Source organism: Erinaceus europaeus, chromosome 3 (assembly GCF_950295315.1).
Source record: "Erinaceus europaeus chromosome 3, mEriEur2.1, whole genome shotgun sequence".
Classification (NCBI taxonomy): domain Eukaryota; kingdom Metazoa; phylum Chordata; class Mammalia; order Eulipotyphla; family Erinaceidae; genus Erinaceus; species Erinaceus europaeus.
Genome location: NC_080164.1, coordinates 132,308,761 through 132,332,444, shown reverse-complemented (window position 1 = coordinate 132,332,444; position 23,684 = coordinate 132,308,761). Strand labels below are relative to the sequence as shown.

Below are 23,684 nucleotides of genomic sequence, written 5' to 3'. Positions count from 1 at the left end.
TACTGCACAATGTTGATTCTCATTTATTCTTCCTGTAGCAATTAAGCAGATGTGAATGTATGTCTTCTTATATCCTTTCAAATTCTCACATCAAGGATTTCATACTATAAATGCTCTTTTATATTGGCATTTTTAGTTTAACAGAATATCCAGAAAATAATTACACCATATGACATTATATAGATTGTCTTTTTTTTTCCAGAGCACTATTCAGCTCTGGCTGTTGGTGTCATTAATTGAACTTAGGATCTCTCAAATGCAAGTTCTATGCACAAAGTAGTGCTATGCTATGCACTACTTTGTGAATGTATCATTTTTTCTGTCTTATCACATTAAAAATAATAAATATATTATATAATAAATTTATTTATATTTATATATAAATATATTATATATAAATTTATATAATAAATTTATATAAATATATTTGTTTATATAATAAATTTATATAAATAAATATATTTATTTATATAAATATATAAATAAATATATGTATTTAAATTTTTTATTTATTTATTTATTAATGAGAAACATAGGAGAGAGAAAGAGCCAGACATCACTCTGGTACATGTGCTGCCGGGGATTGAACTCAGGACCTCATGCTTGAGAGTCCGATGCTTTATCCACTGCGCCACCTCCCGGACCACAATAAATATATTTTTTAAGATGTCCAAGACTTTTTCCACCGCTTCACCTCCCAGGCCACTTTTTGCTTTTTCAAGCCATTATCAAAGACTTCAGGCCACTATTTCCTTGTCTTGTGTGAATACCAGGTTTCAGTCTATAAATTATACTAAAAAAAAAGTTCTACACCCTCACCCTCAAGAAAGCCATCTGTTCATGTGACCAGCTCAATGAGTTCCTTCCCCCAGGGGCCTTTGGACCTTAAGGGGTGGAGATAGGAATCGTTTTCTTTAAATACCAGCCATCTAGCTTGCCTCAATAGCCAATGAAGCAGAGAGCCTCTGAATAAGACTTTTCAGAGCGCTACCTGCATTCTGCTTACTTAGATCAAAACTTCCCTTTGCAGACCATAATCCTTTCAAACCTGGCTTCAGAAATGCAAGCTCCAGTACAAGCGCAGCCGGTGGTCATCGTGACTCAGCCTGGATATAGTGGCCGAGCACCCCAAAACTCCAACTGGCAGACTAGCATGTGTGACTGCTTCAGTGACTGCCAAGTCTGTAAGTACCGGGAGATGTTTGTAATGGTATGGAGATGAATTACCAAAGTCCAGATCCTTCCTTCATTTCTTACTGGTTCTGCAGTAACAGTTCCTGAATTACTACTACAAGGCATCCTGCAGGTCAGGCAATGTCCCACTTAATTAAAAAAAAAAAAATGCATGTATTATAAGCTTAATTCTTTCCTGGTCCTTCAAAGGATTTTTTTTTTTGGTACTTTCTTTCTTCCTCTCTACTCCCCACCCCCGACTCCCCACCTCCGGGGCTCAGTGCCAGCACTATGAACCTACCATTCTCAGTGGTAATTTTCCTTTTTTTTTTTTTTAAGCAATAAGTTTACTTAAAAACAAGACAATTGACTAGAAGAGAAAACTATCCAGGATTCATTTCTTCTAGAGTAATTTAACCTACTTAAAGACAAATTGCTCAAGGGGTCAGGGGTGGCACACCTGGTTAAGTGCACACATTATAGTGCACAAGGACCCAAGTTCAAGCCCCTGGTCCTCACCTGCAGGGGGAAAGCTTCATGTGTGGTGAAGCAGGGCTGCAGGTATCACTCTGTCTCTCTCCCTCTCCTCTTTCAATTTCTCTCTGTCTCTATCCAATAATAAATAAATAATAAAGTAACCTTAAAAAAAGATTTTTCTACATGCAATAGCTATGTAACAAAAAAAGTCATAAAACTGTCCTTGGTTTTACAACAATAAATGAAAAACATTAAGATTCTCCAATCAAACAGGATATACAAGAATCTTTATGGTGTTCTTTTTGTTAACCATTGAGAGCAAAATAACTTATTGTAATATAAAGATAAGCTCTGAATGAACATGCCACTAATTGAGAAAGGGGGTATTTTCACAGAACCACTATTTTTCCCATCCCATTTCTATTTTTATCTCTAATCAAAACATACCACTGGCCATTTAGGGTTTTTTTTGTTTTTGTTTTGCCTCCAGGGTTATTGCTGAGGCTTGGTGCCTACACTGCAAATCCACTGCTCTTGGAGGCTATTTTTTTCCCTTTTGTTGCCTTTGTTGCTTATTGTTGTCATTGCTGTTGTTGCATAGGACAGAGAAATCGAGAGAAAGGGAAGGGGTGTGTGTGTGTGTGTTTGTGTGTAAGATAGACACCTACAGACAGGCTATTTTTTCCCCCTTTTGTTGCCCTTGTTTATTGTTGTCATTGCTGTTGGATAGGACAGAGAAATCGAGAGAAGGGGAAGATGGGTGTGTGTGTGTGTGTGTTTTGTGAAGCCACTCCCTTCCTGCAGGTGGTGTGTGTGTTGTGAAGCGACTCCCCTGCAGAGGTGTGTGTGTGTCTGTGTGTCTTGTGAAGCGACTTCCCTGCAGGTGGGGAGAGGTGTGTGTGTGTGTGTGTGTGTCTTGTGAAGCCACTCCCCTGCAGGTGGTGTGTGTGTGCATGTGTCTTGTGAAGCCACTCCCCTGCAGGTGGGGAGAGTGTGTGTGTGTGTCTTGTGAAGCGACGCCCCTGCAGGTGGGGAGCCGGGGGCTCGAACTGGGATCCTTTAGCAGGTCTTTGCGCTTTGAGCCACCTGCACTTAACTGGCTGCGCTATCGCCCTGCCCCTCCATTTAGTTTTTTAAAAAATGCAACATGCTTGTGCACATACACTAGTTACTTTATATACAATAAAGAAATGGAAAAGGGGGAAATGAAAAAATAGCGAAAAGTAGGGGAGTCGCTTCACAAGCGGTGAAGCAGGTCTGCAGGTGTCTGTCTTTCCCTCCCCCTGTGTCTTCCCCTCCTCTTTCTCTCTGTCCTATCTAACAATGACATCAATAAGAACAGCAATAATAATTAAAACAATAAAAAACAAGGGCAGCAAAAGGGAAAAAACAAAGAAAAAACCCACAATTTAGTTCTACCACATCCTGATTACTACCCGGACACTTAAGCAGGTCCTTGCGCTTCGTGGCACGTGAGATTAATCCCCTGCGCTACCGCCCAACTCCCACAAATTGTGGTTTTCTAATTGAGAATGTCTTCTTGGCCTGGAGGAACAGAGTTCTGGAGTAAAGTAGCAAGTTCCTTTTTTAATAGATACCTCCTGTCTGCTGCTGGAACACATCAGTAGTATCATCATCCTCCATTACCAACTGTGCAGGTCTATCAGTTTCATTGATTGGCCGCCTGTCAAATTAGAATCTGATCTGCCTTATTGACAATTCTATCTTTCACTATAGGTTTTCATTAGTTTACTAAGTGGTCTTCGCTTCTTAATCATTTTTTAAATATTTTATTTATTTTAATTTTTATATTTATTTTCCCTCTTGTTGCCCTTTTTATTGTTGTTGTAATTATTATTGTTGTTGTTATTGATGTTGTCGTTGTTGGATAGGTCAGAGAGAAATGGAGAGAGGAGGGGAAGACAGAGAGGGGGAGAGAAAGATAGATACCTGCAGACCTGCTTCACCGCCTGTGAAGCGACTCCCCTGCAGGTGGGGAGCCGGGGGCTGGAACTGGGATTCTTACGCCACACCTTGCGCTTTGCACCAGGTGCACTTAACCCGCTGCGCTACCTCCCAACTCCCCTACCATTTTGCTTCTTGATCTTCAATTACACCACTGAACCATTCTGACCTGCCACCTTCAGATTAGTATGGTCATTGTTCTCAGTCTTAACTCCTTCCTTGGGCTTTTTGTCGGCCATGGTGAATGCCAGTCTCCTCACTTGCTGCTTCACAAAGGAGGTAACAAGTCCGCACCAAATGAGCACATCTCCTTTTTTTGTTGTTTTTTTTTGCTTCTCCTTTTCTATTTTATTTTATTTGATAGTACAGAGAAATTGAGATGGGAGAAGGAGAGAGATACTTACAGACCTGCTTCACCACTTCTGAAGAGTCCTCCTTGCAAGTGGAGAGCAGGGGCTCAAACTCCGGACCTTCCACATGGTAATGTGTGCTCTCAACTGGGTGCACCATTAAAGTTTTTTTGTTTTTTCCAAGGGACTAAGATATCTTTTGACCCTCAAATTCTTATTTCAGGACTGGGGACATTACACAATAGTTATGCAAAAGATATTTTCATGCCTGAGGCTCTGAGTTGAGTTCCCAGGTTCAGTCCTCAACACCACCATAAGCCAGAGCTGAGCAGCGATTTGGTAATAAGTAAATAAATAAACCATTATTATTGTTGTTGTTGTTGTTGTTATTATTATTACCAGAGCACTGCTCAGTTCTGCTTATGGTGGTGCAAGGGATTGAACCTGGAACTTTGGAGCCTCAGGGATGAGACTCCCTTTGCATACCTATTATGCTGTCTACTACTCCCACCCACCCCCTTTATTTCTAAATAAGTTTCTAGCATTCAAATGACAGTAAAAAACGGTTGATGGCTCTATTAATAAATATGTCTGGCGCTCTCCCGGATCAACTAGGAATACCAAAGGAGACCACCCGGACCGAAACAAGACAGGACTAGAATGACCACAGAAACCCAGTAAATCACCCGTGAGTACAAACACGCGTGGCTGGTGACAGAGAGGAGAGAGGGGCCTAAGGAGAGATTAAGTGACTGCTAACAGTTCGACAGTTTGTCAGTGGAGACACCACCTCCAGTCTGCTCCACCAACAAGGGGACAGCTGAAAGGAGGAAAGGACTTCCCAGAGACTCACCAAGTACAACTCTGAGTCTCCATTGCTACTACCCTCAGAATCTGGAGCAGCAACAGGGAGGGACACCAGGGCACAGAGATCTAACCGGGAAACTCAGGAGAAGACCTATACCTCGGTGGCATAGCTGAAGGGCTGTGAAAGTCTCTTTGCATAACCACTGGATTATCTCTGCCACACCCTGCTTTATTTCTTGGTCAGGAGTCATTGATTAAGCCAAGAAGCCTATTGATAGTTTAAAAGCCCTCAGGCTACCATAGCCTACAGGGGGAAAAAAAAGGCTTTTACACCACTGAACTCCAACTCAGGGATTGAAAAACCTCTTAACTTATATAAAATGGTTAAAACAACAAGAAAAAATAATGGAGACTCGAACCAGGACAAGAGTCCAACTAAAAGTCCTCCAGAGGGCAAAGCACAAAACAACGAGTTCAACATCCAAACATTAGCTAAGGAAATAATAACAGGAGTGAGTAAAGAATTTGAAAAAATTGTAATCAGAACTGCAGGAACAACAAATGAGAATATGGAAGAAAATTCTAATTATCTCATGGTTATTAGAGAGCTGAAAGCTGAAATTGCTGAGCTAAGAAGGCAACTAGCTGAACAAGCTAAAACAGTATCAGAGCAGGGCAACAAAATAGATGAACTCCAGAAAGCAGTAGAGGGCAGAGAGAATAGAATCAATGAGGCTGAAGACAGAATTAGCAAGATTGAGGATGAATTAGAGACAACTAAAAAAGAAGTAAGAGATCTCAAAAAGAGATTAAGAGATGCTGAAAACAACAACAGAGTCCTATGGGATGACTTCAAAAGAAACAATATACGCATTATTGGCTTACCAGAGGAAGAAAGAGAAGGGGAGGAAGAAAGCGTTCTCCAGGCCATAATAGCTGAAAATTTCTCTAGTCTAGACAACACCAAAGACATAAAGATTCAAGAAGCCCAGAGGGTCCCAAACAGAATTAACCCAGACCTAAAGACACCAAGACATGTCATACTTAGATTGGAAAGGAATAAGGATAAAGAAAGGATCCTCAAGGCTGCAAGAGAAAAACAAAGAGTCACCTACAAAGGAAAACCCATAAGATTAGCAGCAGACTTCTCCATACAAACACTACAGGCCAGAAGAGAATGGCAAGATATCTATCGAGTGCTCAATGAGAAAGGCTTTCAGCCAAGAATACTATATCCTGCTAGACTGTCATTCAGACTAGATGGAAGCATCAAAACCTTCTCAGACAAGCAACAGTTGAAGGAAGCAACCATCACCAAGCCTGCCTTGAAAGAAGTTCTGAAAGGTTTCCTATAAACAACCAGACCACCACAAATAGAACATATATCAAAACACTCTAAAACTCTACAAGAATGGCGTTAAAATATCTTCAATCTTTGATATCAATAAATGTGAATGGCCTGAATTCACCTATTAAAAGACACAGAGTAAGAAGATGGATCAGAAAACACAACCCAACAATATGTTGTCTACAGGAAACTCACCTAACGCAACAAGACAAACACAGACTTAAAGTGAAAGGATGGAAAACTATCATTCAAGCCAATGGCCCACAAAAAAGGGCAGGAACAGCTATTCTCATATCTGACATGACAGACTTTAAAATAGATAAGATTAAAAAAGATAGGAATGGACACTACTTAATGCTCAGAGGATCAGTCAATCAAGAGGACTTAACAATTATTAATATCTATGCACCCAATGAGAAGCCATCTAAATACATCAAACTTCTACTGAAAGAGCTACAGCAATATATTAACAGTAACACAATCATAGTAGGGGACTTCAACACCCCACTATCTCAACTTGACAGATCATCCAGGAAGAAAATCAGTAAAGACATAAGGGAGCTAAATGAAGAGATAGATAACCTAGAACTATTGGACATTTTCAGAGTCATTCAGAGCAAGTTGTGGTATATATACACAATGGAATACTACTCAGCTGTAAAAAATGGTGACTTCACCGTTTTCAGCCCATCTTGGATGGACCTTGAAAAAATCATGTTGAGTGAAATAAGTCAGAAACAGAAGGATGAATATGGGATGATCTCACTCTCAGGCCGAAGTTGAAAAACAAGATTAGAAAAGAAAACACAAGTTGAACCTGAAATGGAATTGGAGTATTACACCAAAGTAAAAGACTGTGGGGTGGGTGGGTGGGTGGGGAGAATACAGGTCCATGAAAAATGATGAATGAAATAGTGGGGGTTTTATTGCTAAATGGGAATCTGGGGAATGTTATGCATGTAAAAAAAAAAAAAAAGAAGTAGAAACGCAAAGCAGAAATTGACTGAGTTTGGAGTATGGCACCAAAGTAAGAAAGCAGAAGTATACTAGAGTTTGCAGTGAGTACCTCCCTAATACTTCCTCTCCACTTTTCCAAGCTTTGGGTCCATGATTGCTCAACAATTTGTTTGGCTTTGTATGTTAACTCTCTTTTCAGTCACCAGGTTCCAGGTATCATCAGGATGCCGGCCAGACTTCCCTGGATTGAAGACACCACAAATGTGTCCTGGAGCTCAGCTTCCCCAGAGACCCATCCTACTAGGGAAAGAGAGAGGCAGACTGGGAGTATGGACCGACCAGTCAACGCCCATGTTCAGCGAGGAAGCAATTACAGAAGCCAGACCTTCTACCTTCTGCAACCCTCAATGACACTGGGTCCATGCTCCCAGAGGGATAGAGAATGGGAAAGCTATTGGGGGAGGGGGTGGGATATGGAGATTGGGCGGTGGGAATTGTGTAGAGTTGTACCCCTCCTACCCTATGGTTTTGTTAATTAATCCTTTCTTAAATAAAAAAATAAAAAAGAAAAAAAAAGAAAAAAAAAAAAAGAGAAAAAAAAAATAAATAAATAAATAAATATGTCTGGCACAATAATTATCATGCTGGCAGCCCAGAAAACTGGTTTTCAGTGACTTATTCATAAATGAATGAAGTACTTAAAAAAAAAAGCATACTTTTTAAGATGGAGTGAAATGATTGGGTGGAGAGAGGTTAATGCAAACTGAACAACAGCACAGAAGTTGGGGTGAGTGACAGGGTAGAGGACAAAAGCCCCCTGATTTGGATTAACATTTATGAGCAACCTTTCAACCAAGGTAGGGGTTCAAGATGGGAGTTGAGGGGAGTCGGGCGGTAGCGCATTGGGTTAAGCACATGGTGCAAAGCGCAAGGACCGGCTTAAGGATCCCGGTTCAAGCCCCTGGCTCCCCACCTGCAGGGGAGTCCCTTCACAGGCAGTGAAGAAGGTCTGAAGGTGTCTATCTTTCTCTCCCCCTCTGTGTCTTCCCTTCCTCTCTCCATTTCTCTCTGTCCTATCCAACAACGACATCAATAACAACAATAATAACTACAACAATAAAACAAGGGGAATAAATAAAAACATTAAAAAAAAAAGATGGGGGTTGAGTGGAGTAACTTGTACCTCTGATCTTGCATCCAGGTCTCTGTGGCACATTTTGTTTCACATGCCTCGCATGTCAAGTTGCAGCTGACATGAATGAATGCTGTCTGTGTGGGACAAGTGTTGCAATGAGGACCCTGTACCGGACCCGCTATGGCATCCCTGTGAGTTTCAGTACTACTCAAAAATGCTTCCACATTCAAAGCAATGTTTACAAATACAGATGTCATTTGTTGGTACCCATCAGGTACCAACTGGATTGCTAGGAGTTTCCTAGATGTGTAGCCGTATACTCCACATTGTTGCAGAGAGAATTCCCTAGTTATGTGACCTCCTGCTGAGTTCTGTTAAATTCTTAGAAAATTAATGACCTTCATATATGCAAAACATGTCAGACAATAGAAGACAATTATTCAAAACCTACTATGACTCACATACATTACACATGCTGCCCCCCTAGTCCTTAGGACAACTCTGTAAAGTGAGTAGGACTAGGAATTTTTATATCAACAGGGATTTTTTCACTTTTGGTCAGTTTATTCAGAGAGACTGAGCAGGAATGAGAAACATCATAGCACAGAAGTTTCCGCCAATGTGAGTTGGCCCAGTTACACTCACAGAGAAACTGAATTGCCTGCACTCTGTAAGTCAGCCTATGCTGTATTTGCTCATGATATGGGTAGTTTTTTTTTTTTCCTTCATGGGTAGTTTTCACAGTATAATCTAGTTGATGTTATTTAAGGAGTTAGTAACATCTTGGGGAGTAGGGTGGGGTCGGGGAGTGACTAAATTATTCCTTGACAAAATTATTAGAAATCTAGAATCTGATATTTTTGTCCCTATTTTTTATATTTATTATTTATTCCTTTTTGTTGCCCTTGTTGCTTTATTGTAGTTATGACTGATTTTGTTGGATAGGACAGAGGGAAATGGAGAAGGGAGGGGAAGACAGAGAGGGGGAGAGAAAGACACCTGCAGACCTGCTTCACCACTTGTGAAGTGACGCCTCTGCAGGTGGGGAGCCCAGGGGGAGCCGGGGCCTCGAACTGGGATCCTTATGCTGGTCCTTGCACCACCTGCATTTAACCCGCTGCGCTACTGCCCGACTCCCATTTTTGTCCCTATTTTTTTCCACACACACAAAGATCTTCAGTCATTAATCTGTAAAAAAAAAAGAAAAGAAAAAAAAGAAGTTTCCTCCAAGGTGGGGTAGATAGCATAATGGTTATGCAAAGAGACTGTCATACCTGAGGCTCCAAAGTCCCAGTTTCAATACCCTACAAGACCATAAGCTAGAACTGATAAAATAACAATAATAAGCAAATAACAATAATAAGCAAAGTAAATAAATAGATAACCAAGAAGTTTCCCCCAGAGTCAGCCTGCTGGCAGAGTTCCTTTCTTACTCAGGGGAAGTCACTGTTTTTCTGTAAATCTTTAATAGAACTGAGAAGATAGTATAATGGTTGCCACAGTCCAGCTGCAGCGGGTCAGGAGTCCCTGAAGGTGTATCAGAGTAGCGGCGACAGAATAGCTGCGGAGAGAGGAATGAGACAAGACTCCAAGGTCTGATGTCCGTCTGATTTATTCAAGCAAGCAAGCCTTTTTTATACTTTGCAGTACCGTTGTTTGCGGCAAGAGTTACAGTAAAAAGTAACATTTTAAAAGTTTCCTATAATTTCCTTTAAAAAGGTGATAAACAGATTATATTGTTGTTGTTTTTGGAGAGAGGATGGGAAGACAGAGAGGGGGAAGAGAAAGATAGACACCTGCAGACCTGCTTCACCGCCTGTGAAGCGACTTCTTTGCAGGTGGGGAGCCGGGGGCTCGAACCGGGATCCTTATGCCGGTCCTTGTGCTTTGTGCCACATGTGCTTAATGCCACATGCGCTTAACCCACTGCACCACCGCCCGACCCCCAAACAGATTATCTTGTAACAAAGCATCTTTTTTTTTCAGAGCATGTTTTCTATATCCTCCTTACTGCGTACCCATTCCAGTCAACATTTTTTGTAATACTGGTTTAACTGCTTAATTACAGCTTGTTTTTGTTCCTTAGTGTGTCTGCACCAAGGTGGACCTTGTCTAGCCAATCTTTCCATGAACCCTAGCTGAGAATACATTGTTCTTACTCCGTTAATATTTACCCAATATGCCTTTCTCATCATATGTTCCTGTATAGGGCAATGGAGTGTCAGGAACTCTCTGTAACCCTCTAGACCTAGGTGGATACCAGAGTTTCCCATTAAACTTGTAAGCTATCCATGGGGCTCCCTGTGCTGTGGGAACTATCTTTCTGTTATTAGTTTTCTTATTCTTGTAGGGTTGGGGTTTAGGTGCTTGAATAGGCCAAGGAGCTAACAGCTCGGCCCTTTGTAATGCTATCATAAAGTCTCCATTGGGTTTGTATGTCTGGCAATTTCTGACAAGAAGGATTGTTTACAATTTTCACAGGGTGGTTTCTGCAATTGCTTCAGTATAGGTACAACTCAATGTTCCAGTCATTCCTAATAATAACATTCCCCCATTATACCACATCCTTTCCCAGAAGGAGTTCTTTCTTGAAGTAGTCCTTTTCCAGCTGGGACCTTGTCATACAACTTGGATAGAAAAGGATGTGGCAAATGGTCATAAAAAATGCTTTGATCAACAAGGGCAACAAAATGGGAAAAATGGCCTCCAGGAACAGTGGATTCGTAGTGCAGGCACCAAGCCCCAGCAATAACCCTGGAGGCAAAAAAAAAAAAAAAAAGTGCTTTGATAGCTGAGGCACCAAATGTTCCTTCCAGGTTTAATCCTCCACACCACCATAAACCAGAGTTGAGTAGTACTAGCATAAAAATAAAAACAAATTAGATGAGGCCCACCCACACTCAGTATGTAGATTAATCTTGCCTAACAAATACCTTCACAGAAACATCTGTAATATTTATGTATGGGTAGCAGGGTCTAGCCAAGCTGACACAAAATTATTCATCATCAGGAACAAAATTTTAATTAAAAATAAAAATAATACATGCTATAGACACTTCTATGACAAATGTAAACACAGAAATAAAGTAAAAAGTTCAACTTCTTCACACAGAACTCCACTCACTACTCAGTGATAAACTCTGTTAATAATTTGGGGTACATCCTTTTTCAGATGAGATCGAGCATGTTCAGGGTGGTATGGCCCTAGACAAGGGTACATCCTTTTTCTTTTTTTTTTTTTCCTGCCTTTAACACAAAAATATCAACTATATGTAGGTATAGCTATAGAACAAAACATTTAGGGTCTGTAGGGCCTTTTATTTTGTTATTGCTTGAAATGGAGTGGTACATTATAGTTGATAATATAGTTGATTATAGTTGATAAATACAGTTACTTTAAAAATTAAAAATGCTGTCCAGGAGGTAGGTGGTACAGTGGGTAAAGTGTTGGACTCTCAAGCATGATTTTGATCCTTGGCAGCAGATGTGCCAGAGTGATCCCCTCTCTTTCATTCTCATTAATAAATCTTTTTAAAAAATAAATTAAATATAAATGAAATGTTTTTTAACATTATATTTATTTATTAATGAGAAAGATAGGAGGACAAAGAGAAAGAACCAGATATCACTCTGGTACATGTGCTGCCGGGGATTGAACTCAGGACCTCATGCTTGAGAGTCCAGTGCCTTATCTGCTGCACCACCTCCCAGACCACAAATGAAATGTTTTATATCCTAGAATCTACTACTAGAAGTGTGTGTGTGTGTGTGTGTGTGTGTGTGTGTGTGTGTTGGTAGACTTGCACACAAATATCAGGAGCAATTTTATTCAAAATAGTCAAAAACAATCCAATGCTTCCTACCCCCTACCCCCCCTTGCATGTGAATGAATAAACAAATTGTGATATACTTCTGTACAGGAATACTGCTCAGCTGCAATTAGAAATGAACCAGGGCTGTGGAGAAAGTACAAAAGACTTTTATGCAAAAGTTACTAGGTTAAACCACAAGCACAGTGGTCAGAGCTGAACAGAGCTCTGGTAAAAGGGAGGAAAAGGAAATAAACTACTCATCACAAATCACTTGAATGAATCCCAAGACAAATGTAAATTTTTAATTGGGGGTAAAAATTAAAAAGTAATCACTAACAAGTTGTAGATCATCTCAGAATACTAAAGGAAACAAAAGGAACCAGGAATGATCTATTATGCAGAAAGAAGAAAAGAACTCAGTTGATACCCGACATAAGACACTAGTTAGCAATCCCACGAGTGGACATGCTTTAGGTTCCTCAGTACTCCTAAAATGTCTTTAGTTTTTTTATTTCTCCCCTTCATGTGTTTGTAGTAAGTCTTAGGGAGTTTTTTTTTTTTTTTTCTGCTTGAACCAGGATTCATTTTTTCTTTCTTTTTTTTTTTAATTGGGGAATTAATGTTTTACATTCAACAGTAAGTACAATAGTCTGTACATGCATAACTTTCCCCAGTTTCCCATATAACAATACAACCCCCACTAGGTCCTCTGAATCCTTGAACCTGTATTCTCCCCACCCACCCACCCCAGAGTCTTTTACTTTGGTGAGATAAGGGAGTTTGATCTTTTAAGAGGTGGATGAAAAACTTATGGATAGATCATTTCTCACCTCTCTTCCCTTCCAGGGGCCCAGAACCCACATTAGGGCCCTCAAATAAATTTATTTGCATGTTGTTTCCAGAATAAAGTCTCACGGTAGCTCTGGACTGGCCAGATATGCAGGTGGTCTCTAGTCAACCTTCTCCTCCGTTCCCCAGCCTGATCCTCCTCCTGTCTGAATTTAAGTTCTGCCCTGACTGTGTTAGGATTCAATTCTTTTGTTTTTATCTATCACTATTCCCTTGGATCGACCTTCTCGTGGTGCATCCCGTGAGTACCCATTCATTGGGGAAACTGACGATCCTTCCTAGCTGACTGAATCCACATGGATCCCAGTCACTTTCAAAGCCAGCAACAAGCAGCTCCTGACAGCTTTCAACCTGACCTGTTGACTGGCTACGGAAGAAGGGCAAACGCTAGAAGAAGAAGACTATTCCCTCACAATGCTCAAAATTCCCTACTTACTAAATATCCCCTAATACCAAAACTCTATAAGCAGAGAGTTACAAAATTATCTAGCTCAAAGGTTTGTTATGAAAAATAGCAGCAAGGTGGAGAGATAGCTCACCTGGTAACCTGAGGCTTGCTGTACATGAGATGCCTAGTTCTGACACAACAGAGCACCATGTACTACACTGAGGGAACTCCATGAATGCTAATGCATTGTCTTTGTCTCCCTCTTGCAGTGTGTGTGTGTGTGTGTGTGTGTGTGTGTGTGTGTGGCGTTCTCTCTCTCCCTCTTTCCCACTCCTTCTGTTTCTAAAATAAAATAATAATGAAAAATTGAGTCATGGAGGCAGCTTGGGGCTATCATGAATGTTTAAGGTCCCAGGTTCCATTCCTCAGTGCTGCATTAAAAAAATAGAAAGTTATGCTCAAACCTGTGATCCTTTCCCCCCAGAACAGATTCTTTGGATGCTTTTCTTTTTCTAATTTTACTTATTTCTTATTGGGTAGAGACAGATAGAAATTGGGACGGAGGAGTCGGGCGGTAACACAGTGAGTTAAGCACAGGTGGCACAAAGCGCAAGGACAAGCATAATGATCCCCATTCGAGCCCCCAGTTCCCCACCTATAGGGGAGTCACTTCACAAATGGTGAAGCAGGTCTACAGGTGTCTTTCTCTCCCTCCTATCTGTCTTCCCCTCCTCTTTCTATTTCTCTCTGTCCTATCCAACAGTGACAACAACAATAACTACAAACAGTAAAACAAGGGCAACAAAAGGGAATAAATAAATATTTTTAAAAAATTGACACTGGAGGGGAAGATAGAGACAAAAAGACACCTGCAGCTCTACTTCACCACTTGTGAAGCTTTCCTCTTGCAGATGGGGACCAGGGACTTGAACCCAGGTCCTTTCACACTGTAGTGTGAACTCTTAACCAGGTGCATCACTGCCTAGCCCCAGATGCTTTTTTTTTTAAAGGAGAGAAGGAGAGATTAACAAAACTATAGGACAAGAGGGGTACAACTCCACACAGTTCCCACCACCAGATCTCTGCATCCCATCCCCTCCCCTGATAGCCTTCCTATTCCTTATCCCTCTGGGAGTATGGACCCAAGGTCATTGTGGGATACAGAAGGTAGAAGGTCTGGCTTCTGTAATTGCTGAACATGGGCGTTGACTGGTTGATCCATACTCCCAGCTTGCCTCTCTTTTTCCCTAGTAGGGTGGGGCTCTGGGGAAGTGGAGCTCCAGGACACATCGGTGAGGTCATCTGTCCAGGGAAGTCTGGCCGGCATCATGCTGGCATCTGGAACTTCGTGGCTGAGGATGCTTTTCTTTTTATCTCCACATCATAGACATGTATTGCTGCCTTTTTTCTCTCTCTCTCATTTGATGGGGGCATTTGATCTTTCACTATAAAGATGAGAATTTAATTCTGTTTATCCTTTCTTTTAACCACACACAAACACCTCCCCCACTTCATTACTTGTAATGTGTTCATATACAATTTTAGTCAGATCTTTATTCAATATTTACCTTATAATCTCTGTTTACTTTTCACAGTTGAGTCATACAGTGAACTCTGGCAATCCTTCCCACTAAATCTTGTTTTTCCTTGCATTAACTCTTGTACTTTTGTATTTACCTATGAGTAAGTCAACTGCAAACTCTTTCTCAATTTTCTAAATCTCTTCCAGATACATTCAACACACCTCTGTCATCTTCTTGAGGAATTCACTCCTGGACCTGCCACCCTCTGACTAAATTGCTCTTTACTCCTGCTTTTACTCTAAATTGGTCTTTACTCTACACCCTCTGACTAAATTGCTTTTAGCTCTCAGCCAACAATCTCCATATCTCTGGAAATTAATTAGCTTATCTCCTGAATTAGACTCCTGTCATTTATATCCCAAAGTTCCCTCTCTATTGATTTACTCCCTCATTTTAATAGAGGTAGCCTCTAGTTGCTTCCTGGTAGCAGGTGGGTGTGTCAGAGAAAAGAACTTTGAGATATTACTTTCTGTAACTCCTAGTTTCTCTCTCACATTTGATAGATTGACTGGAAACATTCTGCTTTCAACATTATAAAGCTTAAGAAAGTATTTGAAGAGCAATGAGTTGTGTGGAAAAATCAGGCAACAGTTGTCTCTGTGTATCCATGCAAACTTTGAATTCAATCAATCCTTTTTTTTTCTTTTTTTTTTAAATATTTATTTATTCCTTTTTGTTGCCCTTGTTTTATTGTTGTAGTTATTATTGTTGCTGTTATTGATGTTGTTGGAGACAGAGAGAAATGGAGAGAGGAGGTTGCCCCAACCAGTGGGGTGAGAACAGGGGCTAGGAACCCTGGGATCTGGAATGAAAGGGACAGGAGACACAAAGAACGACTGCAAGACAGGATTCTGATCAAGCTGCAAAATTTTATTGTGTTTACAGGCGTTATAAGGCTTTGGGGAAGGGGGAGTGCAAGAGGAGGAGGGGGGGGAGCAATCATCAGGGTGGAATGTCCCTTGCAACATACATAGCCGAAACTATGTCTATTAACTATAACTATGTGGCGTGTCACTTGATTTCTGGTAAATGGCCTACCTAAGGGGAAATAGAAACTTATCTCGAGGGCTTTCATTGTTTCAAAGGCTTATCTTCTATCAAGCAGAGAATGGCTCCTGGCATCTCCTCCCTTCTTTACAATTTAACTGAGGTGGGCAATTGAGGGTGAGGGGTAGAGACCTTAATAGCAAATTCAGTGGGCATTAACCAGAGGGGGAAAGTATTGACCTGATTCCTCCTGTGGGGTAAATATAGAACCAATCTTCCCGCATCTTACAAGGCTCTTGGTGTCTTTTGGGGAGGGGAGGGAGAGCCACAGTTTCCAGGGTGAAGAGAACCTCAAGGCACAAAATTTTTATTGCTGACACCAACCTCCATGCCAATCAGGTTTGCTTCACAGGGGACTGAGAGGCGGACTATATAGGGTCCTCCCCCTGCAGTGCTTAGCCTCACACCCCTTACTGGTGTCCTTGCCCTGCCAAGGTTGGATGCTTCAATGTATAAATCTGAGTTTTATGCCATCCGTAAAGGAGGTCTGTCACCCTCAGGTTCAGCCAGGCCTCTGTCAGCCAAATCAAGTCTATGATAATGTATTTGTAAGGGTTTTGATGCCAAGGAGTCAATTTGCTGTTTTACAAAATCAGTAATCTTATTGAAAATAAAGGGTCCTAAGGTAATCATTAACAGAAGACTAATCAAGGGTCTCATAAGGGGCTCTGTAGTGACTCAAGACTATTTGTGGTGGAGTCTATAACCTGTTGTAATTTGTCAGAAAATTCATGGGAGGAATATATAGAGTGTCCTAGTGTTCCACCAGCAAGTCTAAGGGAAGCAGTCAGTGGATGTGATGTCCAGGGGAAGAAACACAGCACGTCTGGTCCTCTGGTGGTCATCAGCGCCAACTGATGAAATTTTTCTTCTTCATAGAGGGTCAGCTGTGGAACAAGCAAAACTAGGAGGCAAGGACCAGGTAGAGAAGAATTGACATGAAAATATAGGATAGTGTTGTACCAAAACACAGAGGAGGTGCATACACATTAGGTGAGGTTCCTTGAACATGAGGAATATTTTGAGAAAAGTGAGCAGTCAATAAACATGTAAAGATGAAGTCAGCAGTGGTAGGTCAGCAGAAAGAGAAGACTTGGATAGGCTGGTGCGGTTAGCTGGAGTTATACTGCCATGGCGTCCTTTGTGGTAAGGACTTGCCAACAGGGACTGTGGATTTTGCAAGAGCAATAATGTCATCCACCATAATAAAAGGAAAACAAACATGGACATCCAGTGTTGAAAAAAGAAAAATAATATTTCTCTATGGCTGGAAGGGTGGGTGGCTTTGCCAATGAGATATAATAAATGGAAAATTCAAATTTTTGTAAATATTAAAAAGGCTTAGTATAGTTACTTCATTGACACTTCAGCCAACTGAATACTGGGGGGTGCATTCCCCTTTTTTTTTATTTATTGAGCTTTTAATGTTCTAAAGGAAACAAAAATACATGGATTGGATGTCTACTGAAGCAAAACAGAGCATCTGGCTCCTAAGGTTTTTGAGCTTTTTCTTGTTTGAGCTGTAGCCCACATAAATTTGGAAAAAATACCAACTGAGAAAAAAAAATGTTTTTGTTTACTAAACATGGGCAGGTGAATTACATCAATCTGCCAGAGAGCATTGGCTTTTATAAATGGAGATTAATCTTAAAAGTCTGAATAGCAGGATCTTAATTAAACAATACAGGAGCCAGTAAAGTGCTCTCACTATGGCAGGTCAAGCGTTAAAATTTTAAGAGGCTTGTAAAAAAATGAGAGAAAAAATTTTAGGATATGAGTGACTTTAGGAGTCATCATACACCCATAAATAAAAAATGAAAAATGTTTAGTTTTAAATCTTACCATATGAGCAGTTCTTCATGTGCAGATGTACCTATAATTATTTACTTAGGGAGAGAACTTGTACCAAGTTAATTGATGATCTAATGGTTAGAATTGGCTTGAGTTCTTTTATATGATTTTAGAAGGCTCTTTATTAAAATATACCAATATGTTATAGAAAGTCAATACATACTGTGTTGACATGATAAACTGTTTATCATTTTTTAGCATTATTTTAAACTGACTAGACAGTTTAAGCACACTATTACAACTTAGTTTACTAAGATCTTTACTCATCATAAGGCTATCATGAGTAAGCGTAGATATAAAACTCTTAATAGATTTTGCTCCTTAGAACTCTAATATGGCAACTTAAAATGCTAAAATAAAACCTCATAGCTTAAATGTTCAAAATAAATTTTTGCTGTTAACATTTCTTTTAGATGACCATTTTGTACTAAATAACTTTGTTGAATCACATCTGCCAAATGAAAATTTTTTTATCAGGCCAGGAATATCATGTTTAACCCGTTTTTCCTGGCAAGGCCACTGCTCTACACTGACTGGGTTATTAGAAAGCCAGTCAAACATGGAATTTGTTACAAACAGTGGCAGTTGCTATTGGGGTGCTGGTAAGATTTACAATTCTCACAAGAGTGAGAGAGACTGTAGAGGCATTTTACCATGCCTAGATATCTCAGAAAATCTTTTAACTAATGAATTGATGCTGATATTAGCTATCAGAAAGACGAAACTGTCCTATATTTTACTTTGGTAAAGGTGTGCCAACTCTATGAGTTGTGATCTTTAAAACCACATTTAGCTTAACTAAATCTTATTTAAAACTTAAAACAAACTTTAGTTACTTAGGGGTTAACACACATTAATGAAAACAAGGTACAGACTTAAAACAGACATTCTTGGTGAAAAGAAAAATTTTCCCTTTGAAAAGCGGCTTTTGGATTTCTAACTCACAGCCTCTCCACCCCCCCACCAGGGGCATTTGTGGCTTAGGGGATGATTGACTGAAGTCTTTGCCAATATGTGGAGCAGGAGCTCTGTGCCGTGATTGGCTGTGCGGACGGAACAGGCGGGCTTAGTTTACCACCATGCACAGCGAAAAATCTTTGAAAGTTCTTTTTCTGGGCTAAGGTACATTTTACAGTTTTAAAGAAACAATTCATTAAATTTCTATCAAAAGTGTGTACTGGTTCTCTCATTAATAGCTTTTAAGTTAGAATGTCTTGTTTGATTGATTTCATTCTTTCTTTAAAGAATAGCTTGCTAGCCAGATAAGATCTCGCTCAGAACTGGTTTAACGCTTTCTGAGAGCTCTGGGGGAAGCCAGAGGGAAAAAGCTGCATCTTTTTTGGCTGGCTAGTTTTAAGATAATGCCAAATCAAGAGCCCACAGTTCTTTAACTAATTGTAAATGCTCTCGTTTTTTTTTTCTACTAATTTTCTAAGGGAAGCTATTTTTTGTGCTAGTTGAGTTTTAGCCTTAGTCAGTAATATCGGCCAAGTCGAGGACTGGAGCACAAAACAGAGGGGTGGTGGCGTAAGGAGGCGGTCTGGACAAGGAAGAGCGTAGGGGTGGCTGGTCAGGATTATGATATTTGGCCATCTCTTCATCAAGGGATAAGGCCTCTTCAGGAGAAATACTATCATCAGGCCCTTCTTTGGCAGGGGGTCTTAAGGTTGTCAAATCTTAACAGGAGGAGACTTAGCAGGTGCCGTTTCAATCGCAGCAGCCTCAGGGGTGGGGTCTCCTGAATCAGGCATGGGAATAGAGACAGACTCAAAAACAGAAGGTTATCTCTTAAACAGTTTCCTACTCTGGCCCATCTTTCTTCATCAATAGTCCCTTCTAAGGGGAACCACGGACAAACATCACTCACAAAATAAAAAAAAAAAAACTTCTTGAAATCCTTTTTCTTAACCCTTACTCCTCGTGTCTTGAGGGACTCCCTGAGTCCTTTAATAAACAGGTCTTGTTTACTAAATGCCTGTCCCATGGTAGTGCTTACCTCGCCGCTGTGATACTCCTCCAGATCTGACTCACGGCCGGCAGTTCCGTGGCGATCAATGCGAGCTAGTGCGTTACCTCCTAGGCCACTGTAGCTCAGTGAATTCGGATAGGCCTATCCTCTCGAGCAGCGGCGTTCCAAAGGTCTCCAGAAGGCTTCTTCACCCCACGTTTGGGCGCCAGATGCCCCGGCCAGCGGGGTGAGAACAGGGGCTAGGAACCCTGGGACCTGGAATGAAAGGGACAGGAGACACAAAGAACGACTGCAAGACAGGATTCTGATCAAGCTGCAAAATTTTATTGTGCTTACAGGCGTTATAAGGCTTTGGGGAAGGGGGAGTGCAAGAGGAGGAGGGGGGGGGAGCAATTATCAGGGTGGAATGTCCCTTGCAACATACATAGCCGAAACTATGTCTATTAACTATAACTATGTGGTGTGTCACTTGATTTCTGGTAAATGGCCTACCTGAGGGGAAATAGAAACTTATCTCGAGGGCTTTCATTGTTTCAAAGGCTTATCTTCTATCAAGCAGAGAATGGCTCCTGGCATGAGGTGAAGACAGAAAGGGGGAGAGAAAGAGACACCAGCAGACCTGCTTCACCACTTTGTGAAGCGACTCCCCTGCAGTTGGGAAGCCAGGGGCTTGAACCAGGATCCTTATGCCTGTCCTTGTGCTTTATGCCACCTGTTCTTTCTCTTCAAAATGTATAGAAAGGGGGTCGGGCGGTTGTGCATTGGGTTAAGTGCACATGGCGCAAAGCGCCCAACTGGTGGAAGGAACCTGGTTCCAGCCCCCAACTCCCCACCTGCAGAGGTGTTGCTTCACACGTGGTAAAGGAGGTCTACAAGTGTCTATCTTTCTCTCTCCCTCTCTGTCTTCCCCTCCTCTCTTCATTTCTCTCTATCCTATCCAACAACAACGACATCAATAACAACAACAATAATAACCACAACAATGGTAAAGAAAAACAACCAGGGTAACAAAAGGGAAAAAATGGCCTCCAGGAACAGTGGATTCGTTGTGCAGACACAGAGCCCCAGCAATAACCCCAGAGGCAAAAAAAAAAATGTATAGAAAATCCACAAGTCTTAGTTTCTAAGTAGGGAAATTTACATTCCTATTTTTCTAATGTTTTCCAACAGGGATCTCTTTGCGATGACTATATGGTAACTACTTGCTGTCTTCTCTGCTCTGTTTGCCAAATCAAAAGAGACATCAACAGAAGGAGAGCCATGAATGCTTTCTAAAAAGGTATGTCCCAGAATGTGTAGATTTTCAGAAACATAATCAACGGTTTGGGAAAGTATTTTGAATAATAAGTCAATTATAACAACTTGTAAAGTCTCTAAAATGTTACCTTACTATAAAGGTTACTTTTAGTTTCCTCTTATGAAGAAGATAGTATATATTAATCTGCTCAGGCTTCCATAACATAATACCATAGACTTGGCGGATTAAACAGCCCTCACAATACAGAAGTCCAACATCACAGTGCCAACTATCTCAGTTCCTCCCTGAGGTCACTCTTCTTAGTATACTGATGACTGTCTTCTCTGTGTGTCCTCAACTGGTAGGGAGAGAGTTCTGTTCTTATGAGGACCATGATCCCATCAATCTCCGATTACCTAATCACCTCCGAAAGGTTCCATCTCCTAATACCACCACACGGTGGTATATAAGTTTCAGCAAGTGAAATTAGTTATGGGAGGGAGGTCACAAGTGTTACGCATATGCCAATACGGAAGAAGAGGTGGAGGGAAATGACAGGGATGGTGCAGTCATAACCTGGACTAGCAGCATCTTAACTACTGCCACAGCTGGGCCTTAGAGAAAAGAGGGAGCAGTTACCCTGATCCTGAAGAACAGAGCTGTGTATAGAGAACAATAACCTCATTATTCTAGTCTAATCAGGAGGAAACAGTAGACAATTGAATGGCTACAAAGTCTATGAAGTACTTGACCAGTACTTTTCAAAACTGTTTAGGTTATTAAGAACAAGGAATGTCTGAGAAATCAGTTTAAAGTAACCTAAGGGAATATGATTGCTAAATGTAATATGAATAGAAACCTGGGACAGAAAAGGCATTAAGGAAAAAAAAAAAAAGACTGAGTCTAAATAAATAGCCTTTAACTAACAATAATGTTTCAGCCTTGGATCACTAGTTATGCAGTGCCTACTTTACTAAGATGATAGCCTGCAGGGAAATGGGTACAGCATATATGGGAACTCACTGTACTATCTTTGTAACTGTTTTGTATATGTAAGAATATTCTAAAATTAAAAGTTTAAGGGCCAGGGAGATATCAAAGCATTGGTGCCCAAGACCTGTATATGAGAGGTCCCAGGTTCAATCCCCAGCACCAGCAATAGCCAGAACTCTGCAGTGCCCTTGTCAAAAAAAAAAAGTTCGGGCAGGGGTAAATAGCATAATGGTTATGCAAAGAGACTGTCATGCCTGAGTCTCTAAAGTCCCAGGTTCAATCCCCCGCACCACCATAAGCCAGAGCTGAGCAGTGCTCTGGTGTTTGTCTCTGTCTTTCTCTCTCTGCATCTCTCTCAAAGATAAAATAAATAAAATACTTAAAAAAAAAAAAGTTCAACTGTTTAAAAATGTGAAAGGGGGTTTGGTCAGTGGCACACCTGATTAAGCGCACATATTATAAAGCACAAGGACTCTCCCCCTCTCTATCTTCCCATCACTTCTCAATTTCTCTCTGTCCTACCCAATAAACAGGAAAAAATCACCATCAGGAGCAGTAGATTCATAGTGCAGGCACTGAGCCCCAGTGAAAACCCTGGAGGCAAATAAATAAATAAATAATAAAAACGTAAAGAGTAGACTGAAGGGAGCCAGGCAGTAGCTCACTGGGTTAAGCACACAGAGTCAGAAATGCAAGGATCCCAGTTCCAACCCCCTGCAGGGGGGGGTCACTTCATAAGTAGTGAAGCAGGTCTGCCGGTGTCTTTCCCTATCTCTATCTTCCCGTCCTTTCTTCATTTCTCTCTGTCCTATCCAACAACAGCAGCAACAATGGGGAAAAATGGCCGCCAGGAGCAGTAGATTCATAGTGCAGGCACCAAGCCCCAACGATAACCCTGGAAGCAAAAAAAAAAAAAAAAAATAGACTGAAAAAATTCAAATCTATATTTGTTTCACTTACAGGTGAAGAACTTTTAATGAAACAACTGAAATCAGCAGACATCTCTTCAACTTGAGTAGTTCTGTATCTTACGCAACTGAAGCAACATAGGTGTTTAATCAATTAATGGATTGAAAAAAATTTTTTTGATTTTAAATGGTGTCCCTTAGTTTTGCTAAATAGCATGGCTTTGTTCCTTCTTGCTTTCATATTATCACTTTTTTTCTGGCTGATAAGTTTTGTATTACATCTAAATATAGATGAAATGAAATAAAATATCTTTAATTCCAACTGTGGTGCCTCTTTGCTCTCAATAAATATTCTTTATGCCACTAATTAGGTTCAAGGGTCAGTCTCATAATCTTTTTATGGTAGTTTGGTTTCTTCACAGGTGATTTTGATCCACAGCAACTCAACTTATCTAAAAAGTTTAAGAGGTGGCTGAGCGGTTGCCCACTGAGTTACGCGCATATGGTACAAAATGCAAGGACCAGTGCAAGGATCCTGGTTCCAGTCCCTGGCTCCCCACCTGCAGGGGAGTCGCTTCACAAGCATTGAAGCGGGTCTGTAGGTATTACCTTTCTCTCCCTCTCTCTGTCTTCCCCCTTCTCAATTTCTCTGTCCTATCCAACAACAACAGTAACAATAACAGAATGAAAAAAAATGTGGCTGCAGGAGCAGTGGATTTGTAGTGCAGGCACTGAGCCCCAGCAATAACCCTAGAGGCAAAAAAAAAAAACAAAAAAGTTTAAGAAAGAAGGTGAAAAAAACCCAGATAGCTATTGTGGGATATTTATTGTGCTT

General features: G+C 40.8%; 1 protein-coding gene and 1 pseudogene across 1 annotated transcript in view; one reads left to right on the top strand and one right to left on the bottom strand.

The window, feature by feature from the left end:
• PLAC8 (placenta associated 8) overlaps nt 1–23,011 on the top strand; it is a 31,249-nt gene extending 8,238 nt beyond the window's left edge. The window contains exons 2-5 of the mRNA XM_060187942.1: nt 1,031–1,184; nt 8,279–8,403; nt 20,882–20,990; nt 22,904–23,011. Of these exons, the coding sequence (XP_060043925.1) occupies nt 1,061–1,184; nt 8,279–8,403; nt 20,882–20,986 (354 nt within the window). The 5' untranslated portion in view covers nt 1,031–1,060 and the 3' untranslated portion in view covers nt 20,987–20,990; nt 22,904–23,011. The remainder of the gene's footprint in view (nt 1–1,030; nt 1,185–8,278; nt 8,404–20,881; nt 20,991–22,903) is intronic.
• LOC132537543 (small ubiquitin-related modifier 2-like) lies at nt 3,238–4,087 on the bottom strand (annotated as a pseudogene).
• Nucleotides 23,012–23,684: the final 673 nt, after the last annotated feature.